This window comes from Phaenicophaeus curvirostris, chromosome 28 (assembly GCF_032191515.1).
Source record: "Phaenicophaeus curvirostris isolate KB17595 chromosome 28, BPBGC_Pcur_1.0, whole genome shotgun sequence".
Lineage (NCBI taxonomy): Eukaryota > Metazoa > Chordata > Aves > Cuculiformes > Cuculidae > Phaenicophaeus > Phaenicophaeus curvirostris.
The window spans coordinates 6,546,585-6,565,007 of NC_091419.1; the positions used below are offsets into that span (position 1 = coordinate 6,546,585).

The 18,423-nt window shown below is 67.0% G+C and overlaps 3 protein-coding genes across 4 annotated transcripts; all 3 read left to right on the forward strand.

The window, feature by feature from the left end:
- Positions 1–708: 708 nt before the first annotated feature.
- NDUFA13 (NADH:ubiquinone oxidoreductase subunit A13) lies at positions 709–2,432 on the forward strand. Its single transcript, XM_069878333.1, has 5 exons — positions 709–815; positions 1,298–1,376; positions 1,756–1,827; positions 1,903–1,972; positions 2,201–2,432. Exons 1-5 carry the CDS (start codon positions 722–724, stop codon positions 2,318–2,320), a joined length of 435 nt encoding a protein of 144 aa, XP_069734434.1. The 5' UTR covers positions 709–721; the 3' UTR covers positions 2,321–2,432.
- Positions 2,433–2,876: 444 nt separating this feature from the next.
- YJEFN3 (YjeF N-terminal domain containing 3) lies at positions 2,877–9,438 on the forward strand. Of its 2 annotated transcripts, XM_069878325.1 has the most exons (6): positions 2,877–2,978; positions 5,658–5,766; positions 7,738–7,848; positions 7,937–8,050; positions 8,493–8,643; positions 9,228–9,438. In XM_069878325.1, the coding sequence occupies exons 1-6, from the start codon at positions 2,920–2,922 to the stop codon at positions 9,425–9,427; spliced, it is 744 nt and encodes a 247-aa protein (XP_069734426.1). In that variant the 5' UTR covers positions 2,877–2,919; the 3' UTR covers positions 9,428–9,438. The 2 variants fall into 2 exon arrangements, with proteins under 2 accessions (XP_069734426.1, XP_069734427.1); XM_069878326.1 differs by lacking the exons at positions 2,877–2,978; positions 5,658–5,766 and adding an exon at positions 6,552–6,733.
- An 887-nt stretch (positions 9,439–10,325) lies between these two features.
- Positions 10,326–17,206, forward strand: CILP2 (cartilage intermediate layer protein 2). Its single transcript, XM_069878296.1, has 9 exons — positions 10,326–10,570; positions 11,976–12,074; positions 12,401–12,673; positions 12,889–13,071; positions 13,388–13,546; positions 13,652–13,912; positions 14,033–14,141; positions 14,232–14,389; positions 14,675–17,206. Exons 1-9 carry the CDS (start codon positions 10,510–10,512, stop codon positions 17,065–17,067), a joined length of 3,696 nt encoding a protein of 1,231 aa, XP_069734397.1. The 5' UTR covers positions 10,326–10,509; the 3' UTR covers positions 17,068–17,206.
- Positions 17,207–18,423: the final 1,217 nt, after the last annotated feature.

Sequence of the window (18,423 nt, forward strand, 5' to 3'; positions counted from 1 at the left end):
GCCACGCTGGGGGGTGCAGGGTGCTGGGGGTGGTGATAAAGCGATGGTGTGGGGGGCTCGGGGGGCACCGAGCTGAGGAGTGGGGCGCGAGGGGTTGGGGGTTTGGGGGCTGCAGGGGTTGAGGGGTGAGGGGGGGTCGCGCGCTTCCCCCCTGAGCTGCTGCAGGAGCTTCGGGTTTGGGGGGGAACAGGGCTGGGGGGGCAGGGAGAAAGAGAAGGGGCTGCGAGCGCTGACCCCGCAGCTTTTGGGCCTGGAGGAGGGGGGCAAATGGGGAGCTCGGGGGGCGAGGGGCTGGGGGAACAAAGTGATGGGGGCTCGGCAGCTGGAGCTGAGGGGGCTTTTTAGGCTTGGGGGGAGCAGAGCCGGGGGCTGGGGTGCAGGGGGCTGGGGGCACCCTGGGTTTTGGGGGTGTGGGGCTGGGGGCAGCCTGCAGGGGGGGGTGCAAACTCCCAGTTTCCCCCCCACCCAGCTAGGAGCTCCAGCACCGTGGACGGTCCCCGGGGATTGGGGTGCCGGGGGGTGCAGGGGAGCCCCGGGGGGCACCGAGGGGGGCTGGGGGTGCATAGGGGGTCCGGGCGTGCTTTAAAGCGTTGCCCCTTTAAGGCGTTGCCCCTTTAAGGCGGGGCCCCTTCAGGCTCGGCGGGTGGGGTGTTGTGGTCACGTGATCCCCCCTCCAGCAGCGCTTCCGGTAGCGCGGCGGAAGTGACGCGCGCGCGCGGCGATGGCGGCGCCGAAGGTGAAGCAGGACATGGCCCCGCCGGGCGGGTACGGGCCCATCGACTACAAGCGGCACCTCCCGCGCCGCGGCCTCTCAGGTGGGGAGGGGGGCGAGGAGAGGCCTCTGCGGGGGGAGAGCCGGTGGCCCGGTCCCTCCGGTGCTCCGAACCTCGCGGCGCCCCGGATCCCCGGTGCCCGGTAACCCCAGCACCGCGCCTTTCGGGGCCCGGGCCCCCTCGTGCCCCGTCCCCTGAGCGCCGTGGATTCCCGATGTTCAGTCTCCCCGGTCCCCCCGTGCCCCATTAACCCGGCTCCCCAGGTGCCCGGTCCCTCCGGTGCCCCAGATCGCCGGCGCTCGGTCCCCCAGCTTCCCCGGTCCTTCTGGTGTCCAGTCCCTTCAGCGCTCCGGTCCCCTCGGTGCCCGGTCTCCCAGGTCCCCCCGGGGCTCCGGTCCCCTTCCCCGTGCCCAGTTTCTCCAGTGCCTTGGTCGCCCCGGGCCCCTCCGTGCCCTGGGCCTCTGGTGCTCGGTCCCCCCGGTGCCCCGGGCCCCCAGCACCGCCGGTCCCCGCTCTCCCCGCAGGTTACAGCCTCTTTGCGCTCGGCGTGGGCAGCCTCCTGCTGGGCTACTACACCCTCATCAAGTGGAACCGGGAGCGCAGGTGCCGCCCCCCCCCCACCTCCAAACCTCCTCCACTCCCGGGAGCTCCTCCCGGGGCTTCTCCCCACTCCCAGGGCTCCCTCACTCCCAAGGCTCCCGCTGGGCTCACCCTGCTTCCTCCCTGGGGTGCCCCGTTCCCTCCTCTGTTGTCTCCTCCCGCTCCTGTGACTCCACCGTGTCCCCTCCCTGCCCCCCCTCACCGCTCTCTGGTTCAGCATCTCGTGCTCTGGGACCCGGCCCCGCTGCCCTTCCCAGGATTCGCTTTCTCCTCATCCCCAGTTCTCCCGATTTCCCTGCCCCCTCAACCCTGCCCGGTTTCCCCTCCTCTTCCCTTCCCGATTTCCCCCCCTCCAAGCACTGAGTTCCGACCCCTGGTGCAGGCGCCTCCTCATCGAGGACCTGGAGGCGCGGATCGCCCTGATGCCGCTGCTGCAGGCGGAGTCAGATCGCAGGTACGGATCGCGGCTACGGGGGCAGCTCCCGTCCCCGTCCCCCCCGCTGTGGCTCAGCCTCTCCCCCTTTTCCAGAACCCTCCGCCTGCTGCGGCAGAACCTGGATGAGGAGGCCAAAATCATGAAGGACGTTCCTGGCTGGAAGGTTTGTGATTCCAGGGAGGAGGCGGGGGCAGGAATCGGCCATCCCGGTGGCTTTGGGTCTGTCTGGTGTCTTGGGAGCCTTCTGGGAATGAAGCAGCCTCCCGGGATCTGGCACTGAGGGCTGAGGGATGAGGCTCCTTATCCCCGTGGGGGCTTAGAGCCGGGGGAGCGGAGATCCCGGCGAGGCGGCTGCGCCGATTGCAGCTCCGGGCGTGCTCTCCCCGCCCAGGTTGGCGAATCCCTCTTCCACACCGACCGCTGGGTCCCCCCGACTCTGGACGAGCTCTACTACCTGCGCCCCGCTGCCGAGATGGACAACGAGAAGTTTGGGCTGCAGTACTATGTCTGAGGCCCCGAGCGGCGCGGAAAGGCCCGGCACGGCACCTCCCGGGCCACCGGTTCCCCCCGGCGCTGCCTGTTCCGGTGTCTGTTATTAAAACCACACAGTTCACGGTGTCCAACCCGGTGTCCTGTACGGCTCTGTGGGGAATTTCACCGTTCCCGGGGCGCTTGTGGCTTTTCTTGCTTGTGGGGGTCCTGGAGCTCTGGATTGGGGTGGGAATGTGGGGTGGGGGCAGCTGTGGGGCTGAGCCCTGCGCTCCAAGAGAGGCGAGATGCCTGCGCTCCCAGCTTTCCTTGTGGTGGGAATTTGGGTTTGGGGGGGTCTGGAGTGTTGGGGGGGCCAGCCCTACAGGTTCTGGTGCTGTGGATGTGGCTTCCACCGGGGTGAAAAGCACCGATTTGGGGTGTCTGGCACATTCCCAATGCTCAGGGCTTTCCCGGGGTGCGGGGAGGGGAGTGGATGCTGTTATCTGCCGCCCCCCCCGCCCCCCGGCAGCGCCGCCCGCGGGGGATTGGGGCGGGGGGGGCAACCGGAGCCTCCTCCCCCGGTCGGCACCGCCCCCGCCGTTCCCGCAGGGATCCGCTGCTCCCGGGAAGAGCTCCGGGATGAGCTCCGGGATGAGCTCCGCGCCGCGCCCCGGCCGGGAGCCGCCCCGGTACCTCAGGTGAGACCGGGACCCGCCCCCGGCGGCTCGGATCCTGCCCCGGTTCGCCGTTCCCGGGCTGCTCCGGGCTGGGAGCGGCGCCTGCGGTTCCCCCGGGGCCATCCAACCCCAGCTTGTCCCCCCAACCCCGAGCCGCGGGGTCTGGTACCCGAGGAGCCTCGGTTGCCAGGGCAACTGCATCCCGGGTCTCCATGGCTGCGGCAGCGAGGGCTCCGGCGGCGGCGGGGAGGGGGGACCCCGGCGGGGACCGGGGGGGGCCGAGAGGGAGGGGGGACGTGGAGCTGGGATGCGGGAGGGGAAAACGGAGCTGGGATGCGGGGCTGGGATGCGGGAGAGGAAAACGGAGTTGGGATGCGGGGCTGGGATGCGGGAGGGGAAAACAGAGTTGGGATGCGGGGCTGGGATGTGGGATGCAGGGGGGGCAGAAACACGGAGTTGGGATGTGGGGAGCCAGGATGGTTTAGTGTTTGAAAGGAATGGTTGGACTTGATGATCCGGTGGGTCTTTTCCGACCTGGTGATTCTGTGTTTCTATGAATTGGGATGTGGAGCTGGGCTCTTGGGGCCAGGGTGCGGGAGGGGACACGGCCGGGATGCTCTGGAGCCCCTCATCCACCAGCTCCTCTCCCTCCTGCTCCCTGTGCTCTCGTGGCAGCCTCGGGTACCTGCTGTCCCCCCGGGAGGCACCAGGAACTGGGTTGAACTGGTCAGACTGGGGCTCCAAGGTTCCTGCCCCTGCGCAGGGTTTGGAGGCAGCATTTTCCCCCTGCACCCCTAAGCCGTGGAAGAAAGCCGAGCCACAGATGCCGGGGCAGGTGGTTTGGGGGACACTGCAGGATGTGGGGAGCCCCGTGACGAGTCCCCCCTCCCTGGGGCGGGTGCCAGGCCAGCGGGAGCCAGCCCGGGCCGGGGCCCAGGACTCCCTGCCAGCACCGATTAGGGGCAATGTTCTCCCCCAGAGAGGACGTGGGGAACTTTGTCAGGGCTGGAACGTGCCTTTTGTTGGGTGAAGGACAACACAGCTGCGCCGGGATCCGCTCTGCTCTGCTCTGCTCTGCCAGCCCTGGCACGGGACGGGCAGCTGGGGGCTGCGCTTGGCCCTTTCTCCCACCCTGTTATAGAATCACAGAATCACCAGGTTGGAAAAGACCCATCGGGTCATCAAGTCCAACCGTTCCCATTGATCACTAACCCATGTCCTTCAGCACCTCGTCCACCCGTCCCTTAAACCCCTCCAGGGAAGGGGACTCAACCCCCTCCCTGGGCAGCCTCGGACAGGGACCAATCACCCTTTCCATGAAATATTTTTTCCTGATGTCCAGCCTGACCCTCCCCTGGTGGAGCTTGAGGCCATTCCCTCTCGTCCTGTCCCCTGTCCCTTGGGAGAAGAGCCCAGCTCCCTCCTCTCCACAACCTCCTTTCAGGGAGTTGGAGAGAGCAATGAGGTCTCCCCTCAGCCTCCTCTTCTCCAGGCTGAACACCCCCAGCTCTCTGCCCCCCAGGTCCTGCCGTGGGGCTGGGGATCACTAGAGGGCACCCAAGGATTGGGGACGGGGTGGGTGGGAGCAGGGATGGGAGGGGATGACAAAGGGTTGGATGGGATGGGACAGGATGAGGCTTTTCTGAGGGTCTGGCAGGACATTCAGGAGTTGGACGGGGACACCCAGAGGATTTGGGGGTCGATGGGACCTGCCAGAGTGACCAGGACACGGCAGATCCGTGGGGTTTGTCCAGACACCCAGGGCAGGGGCCAAGCGCTGGACCAGGGAGGTTCTTCTCCCTCTGGCCTCGGCCCTGGTGAGACCGCTCCTCGAATCCTGGGGTCAGTTCTGGGCCCCTCACCACAAGGAGGATGTTGAGGCTCTGGAGCGAGTCCAGAGAAGAGCAACGGAGCTGGGGAAGGGGCTGGAGAAGAAGAGGAGCGGCTGAGAGAGGAGCTGGGGCACCCCAGCTCCTCTCTCAGCCGCTCCTCTTCTTCTCCGTGGGGCTGTGGGTTTGCTCCCCTCTCCCCCAATGATCCCAACTCCGGCCTCTCCAGAGCTCCAGGCTCCCCCATCCCTTCCCTAACACGCGTGGCAGCAGCTCGCTGGGCCCGGCACACGCTGTTCCCGTCCGCGGCGCAGGTGAGCCAACAGATGTGAGCAATTATTGTCCAATTTGGAGGCTCCCTGGCCCTGCCAACTTTTGGGCTCGGCAGCCAAGGAACAACCGCAGCTTTGTTCACTTTTATATAACAGCCTGAGCCCCACGAGCCCGGGGACGCTGCCAGGGCCGTGCCTCGCACGGAGCAGCCTGCGGCACGGAGCCCCGAATCCTGAGCCCTGCGAGTCCCCAGCACCCCTGAGCATCGAACCATGGGATGGGTTGGGTTGGAAGGGACCTCCATGCCCATCCAGTCCCGCCTGCCCTGGGCAGGGACACCTCCCGCTGGATCAGGGGCTCCAAGCCCCATCCAACCTGGCCTTGAACCCCTCCAGGGATGGGGCAGCCACCCCTGCTCTGGGCACCCAGGGTCTCCCCATCCTCACAGCAAAACATTTCTCCCTAATATCTCATCTCCATCTCCCCTCTTTCAGCCTCAAGCGTCCCCTCCCCTGCCCCTGGGGTCAGAGCAGGGGTTCCGAGGGGCTGGGGGGTGGTGGGCACGTTGCCATCCTCACCCTCTGGGTTCTCCCCGCAGCAAGGCAGAGGCAGAAGCCCTGGAGAAGGAGCTGCTGGAGGATTATCGCTTCGGGCGGCAGCAGCTGATCGAGATGTGGGGCCATGCCTGTGCCGTGGCCGTCACCAAGGTGAGGTGCCCACCAGGGCTGGGCTCACCTGGCTGGGGCTGGGGGCTTCGCTGCTGGCTGCTCTCTCACCCCCATCCCTCTATGTGGCCTTTCCCTCTCCTGCTGTGATCTCCCTCCTGCCCTGGACAAACCTGTGGGGACAGGGGTTTGAGTCCCCTTCCCTGGAGGGGTTTAAGGGACGGGTGGACGAGGTGCTGAGGGACATGGGTTAGTGATTGATGGGAATGGTTGGACTCGATGATCCGATGGGTCTTTTCCAACCTGGTCATTCTATGATTCTTGCTGTGTGCAGCGAGGAGGGGTTTGGGGGTCCCCAAGCCCTGGCAATGCCCTCCTGGCGCTGGGAGCCCCGAGAGCTTGTGCTGGGTGCGAGGAGGAGGAGGACGAGGCACAGCATCAAGGGCAGCTTTGTGCCTGGGAGGCTGGCGAGCTCCTCGCCCGCCTGGCTCAGCTTTTCCGCTGGAGGTGTCTGGCCCGTCTCTGCCCTCCCCTTTTAAAAATGTAGGGGACTTGCATGAGGAAGGGAAATTCTGGGGTGTTGGAGTCTCTCTGGGTCCCAGCGCTGCCTGGGGGCTGCCCGCCCCACCAGGGACCCCAGTATCGCAGCGTCCTCAGCTCCGGGGAGAGCAGGACTGAGCATCCTCCTCGTGGAGCCCAGCATCATCCTCTTCCTCTTGGGGCTGAGCCTGGGGGAGCATCCATGGGTGCCAGCATGGGGGTCCCCGCACCCAGCCAGGGTCCCCGGCATCATCCCCTCCCGGCACGTCCCCGGGAGCCCCAAGGCAGCTGTCGGGGCGGCCGGCACTGATCCAGGGCCAGGCAAGCGAGGCTTTGTCCAGCTCACCGGCGGCTGCGAGCGGGCCGTGCCGCTCAGGTCTCTGGCAGCGGGATGGGACCAGGAGCCAGGCTCCATGAGCAGGAAAATATCCGTCAACGGATAAACAGAGCCTTCCGTAGCAGCCTGCTGGTATGCGGAGCGCGCGGCCACCTCCCTGCAGGCTGGCGGGGAGCCCTGTCCCACCGCGGCAGCCTCCTTGTCCCGGGCACCCCACCGCGGGCATCTTCCCCATCCCACCGTGGGCATAGAATCATAGAATCACCAGGTTGGAAAAGACCTCTTGGATCATCAAGTCCAACCATTCCTATCTGCCCCTAAATCATGCCCCTGAGCAAATGCAGAATATGCAGAATTCAAATACTAAAATTGCCTAAACCTGCACTTTGGAGGCATCTTCCTTATCCCACCGTGGGTGCTGTTAGCATCCCACCATGGACAACATCCTCGTTCTGCTGTGGGCACCATCCCTGTCCCACTTCGGACATCATCCTCATCCCACCTTGGGCATCATCCCCATCCCACCTTGGGCATCATCCCCATCCCACCTTGGACATCATCCCCATCCCACCTTGGACATCATCCTCATCCCACCTCGGGCATCATCCCCATCCCACCTCGGGCATCATCCCCATCCCACCTCGGGCATCATCCCCATCCCACCTTGGACGTCATCCCCATCCCACCTTGGACATCATCCCCATCCCACTTTGGACATCATCCTCATCCCACCTTGGGCATCATCCCCATCCCGCCTTGGACATCATCCTCATCCCACCTGGGACATCATCCTCATCCCATCTTGGGCATCATCCCCGTCCCACCTTGGACATCATCCTCATCCCACCTTGGACATCATCCTCATCCCACCACTAGTGCCAGCCTGGTATTGGTGCCAGCCTCACCTCGTTGTGGGCATTTTCCTCATCCCGCTGTGGGTCCCATCCTGCCCTGGGAGCCACCCCCATCCTGCTGCAGGTACCATCTCCATCCCACCTCAAGCATCCCCAGCCTCATCACGCACCCTCCAGCCCTGATTCCTCTGCCCCTGCCGCGTCCCTGGGTGCCATCCCCAGGGCTGGCGCCGGGGTCACAGGGCTCAGCGGTGGCTCCGTGTCCCCATCTCCTCCTGGCAGGCGTTCCCGCTGCCGTCGCTGCCGCGCAAGCAGCCCACGGTGCTGGTGGCGTGCGGCCCGGCGCAGAACGGAGCCATCGGGCTGGTGTGTGCGCGGCACCTGCGCGTCTTTGTAGGTATCTTCCTCCCTTCCTCCTCCTCCTCTTCATCCCCGAGCGATGCCAGGTTCCAACCCCACCTCCCTGCTCTCCGCCGTGCAGGACTACGAGCCCACCATCTTCTATCCCAAGCGCTCCCCGGACCCCCTGTACCGCGATTTCACCACGCAGTGCGAGAAGATGGACATCCCCTTCCTCTCCTACCTCCCCACCGAGGTGAGCCCCCTCGCGCCACCATCCCCACGCTCCACGCCTGGCGTGCTTGAGTTTATTATTCCTATATATTTTTTTTTTTCTTTGGTTTTGATTCCTTCCCCCCATCTCCCGCCCCCGGCTCTGCTGGGAGCCCGGGGATGCCATGGAATCCAGCGGCGGCTGCCGCGGCCCCGCCAGCCACCGGCTCTGTTGTTGTTGGAAGCGCTGGGCTCGGCAGGAGGAATGTGACCCGCGAGCGTTGCCCTGGCCCAGGCGGCGCATCTTGGCGTGCCGGGCGCTGCCCCTCGTCCCACCTCAGCTTGGGTTGGGGGGAGGATATTTCTTGGCAGGAGGTGCTGGGTGAAGCTCTTCGAGCAGGACAAACGGCCTCGCCGCGTGGGGTTTGGTGCCCGTTCCCTGTTGTCTGGACGGGGACCCCCTGGCCATCGCGCGTCCCCCCCAGGTTCAGCTGATCAACGACGCCTACAACGCCGTGGTGGACGCCGTGCTGGGAGCCGAGGCGGAGGCTGGAGAGGGGAAAGAGCCCTGCGCGGCCATCCTGGCCACCCTGAAGCACGTCCGCATCCCCATCGTCAGCCTGGACGTGCCCTCAGGTCTGGCACCGCGCTCAGCCCCTCGCGGCAGGATGGGACCCCCCCCTGCCCAGCCCCGGGCTCGCGGTGCCATCGCTGTGGGTTTGGCACCTGGGCACCCCCAGAGCCCTCCCGGTGCCCTCTCGGGGTGGGGACAGCCCCGGGGACCCCCCCCCCGGCTCCCCCCTCGGCCAGGCTGGCAGCATCCCCGGTGCTGGGGCTGGCAGCCGCTCTCCGCGGGCGCGTTCAGGGCATCCACGGTAAATAACAAACTCCCCGAACTGAGACATGATGTAATTCGAAAACACCCGGGCGTCTGGTAGCCAGGCCTGGAATTGCCATCAGAGCCCCCCCCGCCGCGTCCCCCCGCACCGCGCGGCAAACAGGAGCCCTCGGCACGGCCGCCGGTGAATCCTCGCCGAGAGAACCCCGCGTCGTGCCAGCCTGCGGCCGCGGCCATGCCGGGTGGCCGTGCCAGCGAGAGGGCGTTGGCACCCCCTGCGCCCTCCCCATCTCCCCCTCCCCATCTCCTCCACCCCAGAGCATCCTCCGTGCTGCTGGGGTCACCTCCCTGACCCCCTCCCCGGTGTTTTTTGCCCCCGCAGGGTGGGACGCGGAGGCCGGGGGCAGCGGTGGCATCAGCCCCGAGGTGCTGGTGTCGCTGTCAGCGCCCAAGCAGTGCGCCCGCCGCTTCCTCGGCCGCCAGCACTTCGTGGCCGGGCGGTTCCTGCCCTACGACGTGCAGAAGAAGTTTGAGCTCAACCCACCCGAGTACCCCGGCACTGAGTGCGTGGTGGCCCTGTGACCCCCCTGGAATAAAGCCCTTGGTGGCCCTTCCCGGGGATCCGTGTCTGCCTGGTGATGTGGGGGATGCAGGCGATGGGGGAGGCAAATCCCAGCAAGGTTTGGGATGGGGGCTTGTGCTGGGACTCAATCCCACACCCCATCCCCACCCCCGGACCCCTCAGCTGCATCCCCCAGGATCTGTCACCAGCAAGATTTGGGGACAGACCCAGTGAGACCTCCTCTATCCCCCACCCCTGGGGACACGAGCAGCCGCTGAAGTCCCTGCGGGGTCCCCCCATTGCCTGAAACCCTCAAACGCATCGCGGGGGGCTCACAGGATCAGCCCCCATGGCTGGGGGGGGCGTTAATTAGCACAGAGAACTGTGACGAGGCACCACTGGGGACTGTCCCCACCTGCCCCAGCAGAGAGGGTGTCCTCGTCCCCGCACCAGACCCTCCTTCCCCTCCCTGGGGGTCTCAGTGCAGCTGGAGTTTTAGGGGAATGCAGGGAATGTGCTGAGCTTTCCGCTGCCCGGGCTGCGGTTTGGGGGCGACCCTGGAAGGGGAGGATCCTCACATCCCCACCCTGTCACCCCCCCTCTCTCGCCATCCCCACTAGGTGCTTTTTGCCCTGGGGAGGGTGCGTTGGGGCCACGGGTGCGGCGAGTTGTGCCAGAGCTCAGCCCCAGCACACCCACACGGCGCGGGTCACGGCGCGGGCGCCCACGGCAGCGGTGCCAGGGGAGCACTTGGCACCCTCACGCCAACCGCAGGAGTGCCGAGGCCGGCTTTGCTCGGCTTTTTCCCTTCCCTCCCTGCCGCATTCCCAAACGCATCCAATTTTAGCAGCTTTGCACAAACAAACCCTCAAGTTTCCCGGGCTGGAGCGGAGAGCGGCAGCGCGTGGCCGGCTCGCTGGGGAGGGCTCCTTCCCGCTTCCCTCTTGACACCGATCCAGCCCCGGCAGCGTCGACGGCCTCGAGTGCCAGGAGCCGAGTGCTGCTGTCTGCCGGCGCGAGCGGGAAAGGGCTCGCTCATATATAGACCCGCGGGGCCGCCGCGCTCGCAGTCGCCGACCGACCTGCCACCGCGCGGGCAACCATGGGGGAGCTGGCGCTGGCCCTGCTGGCTATCGCCACCCTGCACGGTGCCGGGGCAACAGGTAAGACCGTGCCACCAGCCAGGAGCATCCGTGCCACCAGCCGGGAGCATCCGTGCCACCAGCCAGGAGCATCCGTGCCCTCCTGGGGGCTGGTGGTGGAGATGTTGGGCAGGATGGGGAGGGGGCTGAGTGCTTGTGCCAGCTCCAGATGTGTGCCAGCTCCAGATGCGTGCCAGGGAGGGGGGTCACGGCTGAGGATGCTCCCTCCGGCATCTGCTGGTGGGAGGACGTGTTGGGAAGGCTCAGAGCAGCTTGGTTCTTGCCGGGTCTGTGTCACCAGAGGGATGGAACGTGCCCCATGCCACGTCCCTGCCAGCCCTGCACCGGAGGGCTGAGCACCTGCGGAAACCCTGGGTGGCTCGAGGGTCTCTTTGAGCATCCATGCAAGATAGAGCCTGGAATGTCTAGCCAGGGACAAAGCCCACCTAGGTTTTGGTGGGTGCCTGCTGTCCCCCATCTCCTGCAGGGATGAGACCCCCTCTCCATGTGGTTGCTGCTGCTGGAGGGATGGTGCCCACTGCCTGCTCGTGGGGTGCCCATCGCACACCCGAGGGGAGCTCACGGTGGTCCAGGCTGCGCAGAGATGTCTCGGGTTTTCAGCCCCCTCCTGCCCAGCGCCTGTGGGTGACAGGCGCCAGGGCCCAGGCTTCTCCCCAGGGACCCGATCCCTGCATCCGTGCACCCCTGTGCGGCCGAACACCCCTCGCAGCACCCAGAATCGCCCCCAAAATGACTGTCCTTGGAGCCCTTGACTCCCCAGGGTTCATTCCCATGGGATGTGGCTGTCCTGGCCCGTCAGGAGCTTGGAGGGACGCCCTCCACCTGCTGCTGTGGTGGCATCTCCGCTTGCTGGCTGGGTTGCCCCCAGGGATGTGCTTTTCCATCCCAATTTCCTGCTGCGTCCTGGTTTGGCTGCCGAGGCTCGGTGTGATGCCGGGGCTGTGCCGGGGCCTCGGCGCAGTGGGTGCGTGCGTGGGCAGCCTCGTTTGTCTCCTTGACCCACATCACCCCTGCGGACGAGCTCATCGTGGAGCAGCTGGGAGCTTGCAGGGAGCATTTCCCTGGTGTGCAGCCCACGGGCACCGGTGGCATCACCACGTGGCACCAGCCGCAGCCACCCCTCGGTGCATCCTTGGCTGGCCAGGAGGCTGAAGCCCATCCTTGGCCATCCTGGATGGCGACACCATCAACCTGGCCCCGTGGAGCCGGTAAATCCTGCCCTGAGCCCCTCGCCTGCGAAGCCAGGGAGTTTGGGGCAGGCATGTCCCCAAGCCCGGTGGGATGTGGCGCTGGCTGAGCTTCGCTTTGGTGCCCACGGCTCAGCGAGGGAGCAGCCGAGCCCCGCTGGGTGCCCTGGGGATGGGGGTCTCCAGCACTGGTTGTTCTCACCCCGTGCTTCCCGCAGAGCCCCTGGAGAACGACTTGGAGCCGGGAAAGAGCAGCCTGGCAGGGAAGCCCTGGAAAGCTGCCCCCAGCCTGGCAGACCTCGACCTGGACACGGCAGGTACGGATGTCCCCGAGCCCTCTCTGTGTCACCGGGGGCCCACGGGGCTGCACGGGGCAACGCTCACCACAACAGCCACGAGGTGCCACCTCCCCGGGAGCTGGTGTCCCTAAAGGACCCTGGCAGCTGGGATGTGGCGTCCACCTTGTGCTCGCTGAGGCTACCACGCCACATCTCCCAGTGTCCTCCATCCCCACGGACTTTCATCCACTCGTACCTTTGTCCACACAGCCCTCAATGTCCCCACCGAGCTGTCCCCAGCCCCGGTGGCACTTTGGGACAGGGTCCAGACCCCATCCGTGCGCTCAGGGCTCTCCCCATCCCAGGCAAAGGAGCTGAGTGGACGTCCTGGTTCAACATTGACCATCCGGGAGGGGACGGGGACTACGAGAGCCTGGAGGCCATCCGCTTCTACTACCGCGGGCACGTCTGCGAGCGGCCGGTGGCCATCCAGGCCCGCACGACGGGGTGGGAGCTGCCCGAGGAGGTGGGCGAGGTGGTGCACGCCAGCCCCAAGAAGGGGTTTCGCTGTGTCAACAAGGAGCAGCCGCAGGGCAAGACCTGCTCCAACTACCACGTCCGCTTCCTCTGCCCGCTGGGTGAGTGCCTGCCCCGTCCCACCCCCCTGGACCCTGCTGGAACTTTGGGGGGGTCCATACCCATCGCTCCTCTTGCTCATCACCCCCGTGCTGTTGCATCCACTGCGGCGGCGGCTGCACTGGAGCCTCCTCCCTCCAGCAATCACCCCTTGCATGCTTGATGCTGGGTGCCATCCCCGGGGGTGTCTCCAGCTAACGCCTCTGCATCCCTCCAGAGCACATCTACTGGTCACACTGGTCCTCCTGGAGCCCCTGCTCGCGCCGTGCCTGTGGCAGCAGCGGCACCCAGACCCGCACCCGCCGCTGCCTCAACGCCCGCCTGCTGGCTCCGCTCAAGGAGCTCAAGTGCAAGGGCAAAGCCGTGGAGCGCCGGCCGTGCAGCGCCAGCCCCTGCCCAGGTAGGGACACCGGCACCCCCCTGCGCCCCGGGGTCCTCTGGCTCCTCTCCTGGCACCACAGCCAGCGGCACGAGGGGTCCCGCGGGGCTGCTGGCGTGCGGTGGTTGCCCCCGTGCCCACGCAGCAGCTCTCCAGGCAAAACCACCGCTGCCCGCGCGTCATCAGCTTAATTGCAATAGCAGAGGCCGGGCTGGCCTAAAGAGCTTGGCAGGCGCGCGTGAGGGCTGGTTGCAGCATGGAGCCTCCCCAGCTGGGTTCCCCCCCGTGTCCCTGTGATGCCCACCGCCACCCTGCCCGCGTGGCATCTCCTCCCCAGAGTCGGCGTGGATGGAGTGGGGCTCGTGGGGCCCCTGTTCCCGCAGCTGCGGCAGCACCGGCACACGTGTCCGGCGTCGGAGCTGCAAGAAAGCCAAGAAAACGCCGTGCGCCGGCCGCCCCACCGAGGTGCAGAAATGTCCCCCCTCGCCCTGCCCAGGTACCTGCTCTCCGAGCCGCGGGGACCCTCACCCCGGTGTCCCCCGCGCGGGTGGCCCCAGCGCCGGCTGCCGCCGAGGGGTCTGAGCGCGGTGCCGCCCCGCAGCCTGCCCCGGGCACTCACTGCAGGGCACCGTCACCTCCGACACCGGCACGGCGCTGCCGGGCGCCCGCGTCTACCTGGAGGGCCGCCCGCCGGTGCTGCTGGCGCGCAGCGATGCCCGCGGGCGCTTCTCCGCGACGGGGCTGTGCGAGGGCACCGCCGCCAACGTCAGCGTCCACCGCGAGGGCTTCGCCCCGGGACTCGCACCCGTCGTCTCCAACGGCTCCGGCGTGGCCGTGGCGCACGTGAGGTTGCACAGACTGGGTGAGCATCGCGGGGCGAGGCTCGAGTCGGGCCCCCCTTGAGGGATGCGCGGCGGTGGGGAGCAAGCCAGGGTGGGTGGTTGTGGCTTCTTGCACCCTCTGCCACCTTCCTCCTCCGCAGAGAAGCCCTACATGGTGCTGCACCCCAAGGCGAAGGTGCGGGTGGCCGGGCAGGAGGTGACCTTCTGCTGCAAAGCCTCGGGCACCCCCGTGCCCAAGAAATACTACTGGTGAGCGGGGCACGGGCAGCAGGGATCTGGGAGTGTGGGTGGTGGGGAAAGGCAGCCCCGGCCACGTCCCCACTGAGCCCATCCCGGCAGGTACCACAACGGGACGCTGCTGGAGAGGAGGGTGCACCGCTACGGCAGCCGCCTGGCGCTGCGGGACCTGGCACCAGAGCAGGCTGGAACCTACCACTGCAAGGCCAGCACCGAGGCGGGCGCCATCCGATCGGCACCGGCACAGCTCACCGTGCTGGGTGAGAGCGGGACAGGCTGCGCTGGCCACAGCATCATGGAGTCATAGAATGGTTTGGGGTGGAAGGGACCTCCGAGCCCATCCAGTCCCATCCCTGCCATGGGAGGGACACCTCCCACTGGATCAGGGGCTCCAAGCCCCATCCAGCCTGGCCTTGAACCCCTCCAGGAATGGGGCAGCAACTTGGGCCAGAGCCTCCCCACCCTCAGCGTGAAGAATTTTCTCAGGGATGGGGCACGTGGTGGCCACGGTCGCCCTAAGCCTTCATCCCTTGTGTCCCCCCCAGCCCAGGGCCAGCAGAGCTGCAAGCCAGAGCCCGAGCCAAGCCTGGTGGAGCTGCCCGGCGAGTGCCCGCAGGACGCTGCCGGCTCCCTCTACTACAACGTGGGGCGCTGCCCGCCCGCCCCGTGTGCCGGCAGCCCCGCCGAGGAGTCGGGCTGCGGGGCCGACGCGGGGCAGTGCTGCGGGGTGCGGAGGATGGAGACGCGGGAGATCCCCTGCGCCGGCTTCCTGCTGCCCATCAAGGTGGTGGCCGAGTGCGGCTGCGGCCCCTGCGCCCAGCCCCGCGTCCAGGTGCAGGGCCGGGTGACGGCGGCCGACAGCGGCGAGCCCCTGCGCTTCGGGCAGATCTTCTTGGGCGGGAGGAAGGTCGGCTTCACGGGCTACAAGGGCTCCTTCACCATCGAGGTGCCGCCGGACACGCAGCGCCTGGTGGCTCGCTTCGTGGACCGGCAGCAGCGGTTCGTGGACGCCATCAAGGTCCTGCCCTTCGACCGCCGTGGCGGGGCCATCTACCATGAGGTCAAGATGCTGCGGAAGAAGGAGCCGGTGGATCTGGATGGCAGCCAGCTCAACACCATCCCGCTGGGGGAGGTGAGCGGCCGGGAACCCGTCGGGGAGCTCATCCTCCCTGCTGGCACCTTCCTCCGTCCCTCCGGGGAGGTCTTCAAGGGCACCGTCAAAGCCAGCGTCACCTTCCTGGACCCCAGGGACACGGCGACGGCCAGCGCCGCCTCCAGCGACCTCAGCTTTGCCAACGCCGAGGGGGAGATCGTCCCTCTGAGGACCTACGGCATGTTCTCCGTGGATTTTCGGGAAGGGGAGAGCGGCGCGGCGCTGCAGACGGGGCCGGTGGAGGTGCGGATGGACGCGGGGCAGGTCTGGATGCCGGAGCACCTGCAGAAGATGAAGTTGTGGTCCTTGAATCCCGAGACCGGTTTGTGGGAGGAGGAAGGGATCCTCCGGCTGGCTGGTGGGAGCCGGAGAAAGAGGGAGGAAAGGACTTTCCTGGTGGGGAACCTGGAGATCCGGGAGCGGCGCCTCTTCAACCTGGACGTGCCGGAGGACCGGCGCTGCTTCGTCAAGGTCAGGGCTTACAGCAGCGAGAAATTCAATCCCTACGACCAGCTGGAAGGGGTGGTCATCAACCTCATCAACCTGGAGCCCCAGCCGGGCTACCCCGCCAACCCCCGGGCGTGGGGTCGCTTCGACAGCGTGGTGACGGGGCCCAACGGCGCCTGCCTGCCCGCGTTCTGCGACGGCCAGCGCCCCGACGCCTACTCGGCGTACGTCACCGCCACCCTGGGCGGGGAGGAGCTGGAAGCCGTGGCCTCCAGCCCCAAGCTCAACCCCAACGCCATCGGGGTGTCCCAGCCCTACCTGGGCAAGCTGGGCTACCGCCGGCTGGACCACGATGACCCCAGCTTGAAGAAGACGGCTTTCCAAATCAACGTGGCCAAGCCCGACCCCAACAACGTCGATGAGACCAACGGACCCGTCTACCCCTACCGCAGCCTGGAGGAGTGCGAGGAGGCGCCCGTCAGCGCCAACCACTTCCGCTTCTACCGCGTGGAGGTGGACAAGTACGAGTACAACGTGGTGCCCTTCAAGGAGAGCGACTTGACCTCCTGGACCGGCGACTACCTCTCGTGGTGGCCCAACCCTCAGGAGTTCAGGGCTTGTTTCATCAAGGTGCGGATCGAGGGGCCGCAGGAGTACATGGTGAGGTCCCGCAATGTCGGGGGCAGCCACCCCCGCACCCGGGGGCAGCTCTACGGGCTGCGCGACAGCCGGAGCGTGCGGGACATGCTGCTGGAGAACACCTCCGGCGCCTGCGTGGAGTTCAAGTGCAGCGGGATGCTCTTCGACCAGAGCCTGGTGGATCGCACGCTGGTCTCCATCGTCCCCCAAGGCAGCTGCCGCCGCACGGCCATCAACAGCCTCCTCCGCGAGTACCTGAGCCGGCACCCGCCCCTGGCCGACAACAACCACACCGCCGCCTTCACCATGCTGGCTCCGGTCGACCCGCTGGGTCACAACTACGGCATCTACACGGTGACGGACCAGAACCCGCGCCTGGCCAAGGAGATCGCCATCGGCCGCTGCTTCGACGGCACCTCCGACGGCTTCTCGCGGGAGATGAAGGCCGATACGGGCACGGCCGTCACCTTCGCCTGCCAGGAGCGGCCGGCGGGCCGGGAGAGCTTCTTCCAGCGTCTCCTGACGGCCCCGGCCGAGGCGCTGGGGGAGATCCGCAGGGAGATGGGGGCTGCCGAGATGCGCCGCGCTCCCCCCGAGGTGCTGGACTTCGCCTCTGGCGCCCAAGCCCTCGACCCCACGGCCGCTCGCCGGACCCCCGGCAGCCGGCAGAGGACGGGCCGGGCTGGGGGGCAGCCGTGACCCCGCCGCAGCCCCCCCAGAGCCCCCTCCCCAGCTCAGCTCTGCCCTCTCTTACCCGTCGCTTGTACCCTCTCTCATTTATAACGACCGCGGAGGGGGGGACGCAGGGAGTGGGACCCTCTCGCCGTGCCCCCCAGGCAGGGACGTGGGGAGGGGGCAGCAGGGGCAGCTCTCACCAGCCCCCCCGGTGCTGCCCTCGCCCCCAGCCCCGCGCGGGGCAGCTCCTGGTGCTCAGTGGTGGTGCCTGCAGCGCCATGGGGGGGTTCTTGAAATAAAAAGAGAATAGAAGAGGAGGGTGGGGAGGGGTCCTTCACCCCTCACTCAGCCCTGGGGCTCTCGGGGGCCAGGTTGGAGGGTGCTGGGAGCACCCGCTGCACCCCTGCCCTGACCCCGCCGGGAAACGCGAGGTTCCTTTTGGGGGAAAACCATGAGGATGTGGATAAAAAGCCCTTCGTGCGCTCTCTGCCCCGACACAGCGCGGTGCCAGCTCTTGGGGGGGCTCAGCAGCTTTATGGGCTGTTGGGTTTGGTCCCCACGACCTTCACCTGAGCTCAGCACAGGGATGGGACTGATCCTGACCCCTCCGACCTGGCGATTCTGCCCTTGAGGAGCATTTTGCCCCAACCACCTTTTTCCCAGAAGAAAAAAAGAAAGCAAACAACAAAACCAAGGGATTTCTGCAATCCTGGGGACCCCTTGGAGGTGCTGGGGCACCGAGCGAGAGGCACGGGTAGATCTGTACATTATTTATTACAAAATATACTGTTGTGTGTACACCCGCCTGGCTGCTGCGCCTCGCCGGGGGTGCCCGGACCCGCGTGTGGGTGCCCCCCCCTTGCCCCATCGCCTCCCGCCCCGCACGGTAGCTCCGTCCCGGCCGCTGCTGTTTGCCTTGGGTCCCATCCAGGCGGCTGGCGGCAGCGCTGGGGACCCAGCCAGCTCCTCGAGGCCGGGGGACGTGGCAGCTCGGGGGGGCCCCTCCAGCCCCAGGGCTCCCCCCTTGGCACAGGGAGGCGCCTGCTGCAGGTGCTGAGCATCCTCCAGCAAACCCGAACCAGGATGAAGGGTCTGTCCGGCTGTCTGTCCGGCTCGGGGAAGCGGGTGGGTTTCCAGGCATCCCCCCTTCTTCCCATCTGGATCCTGATGGATGCAGTAATGGAACAGGCTGTGTTTATAGGGCCAGCCTCCCCCTGCTCCTGGGATGAATCCTTTCCTTTACAACACGTTTTGGCTGCCAGGCGGCATTTCTTCGCCCTTAGAGCGGATGCGGCAGCTCGTGGAGATCAAAGGGGACGCGGAGCACCCAGGGGGGACAGGGGGACACCTGCCAAATCCCAGCCCCTCGCCCCAGCCCAC

Excerpts from the sequence above, each read along its gene's own strand:
- CILP2 (XM_069878296.1), top strand. The coding sequence starts at position 10,510 with ATGGGGGAGCTGGCGCTGGCCCTGCTGGCTATCGCCACCCTGCACGGT. Across the intron at positions 10,571-11,975 it reads GCACGGTGCCGGGGCAACAG|AGCCCCTGGAGAACGACTTG; the intron begins GTAAGACCGTGC and ends TGCTTCCCGCAG. Across the intron at positions 14,390-14,674 it reads GGCACAGCTCACCGTGCTGG|CCCAGGGCCAGCAGAGCTGC; the intron begins GTGAGAGCGGGA and ends TGTCCCCCCCAG.
- NDUFA13 (XM_069878333.1), top strand. The coding sequence starts at position 722 with ATGGCGGCGCCGAAGGTGAAGCAGGACATGGCCCCGCCGGGCGGGTAC. Across the intron at positions 816-1,297 it reads CCCGCGCCGCGGCCTCTCAG|GTTACAGCCTCTTTGCGCTC; the intron begins GTGGGGAGGGGG and ends CTCTCCCCGCAG. Across the intron at positions 1,828-1,902 it reads CAGGCGGAGTCAGATCGCAG|AACCCTCCGCCTGCTGCGGC; the intron begins GTACGGATCGCG and ends CCCCTTTTCCAG.
- YJEFN3 (XM_069878325.1), top strand. The coding sequence starts at position 2,920 with ATGAGCTCCGGGATGAGCTCCGCGCCGCGCCCCGGCCGGGAGCCGCCC. Across the intron at positions 7,849-7,936 it reads CGCGGCACCTGCGCGTCTTT|GACTACGAGCCCACCATCTT; the intron begins GTAGGTATCTTC and ends TCCGCCGTGCAG. Across the intron at positions 8,051-8,492 it reads TCTCCTACCTCCCCACCGAG|GTTCAGCTGATCAACGACGC; the intron begins GTGAGCCCCCTC and ends CGTCCCCCCCAG.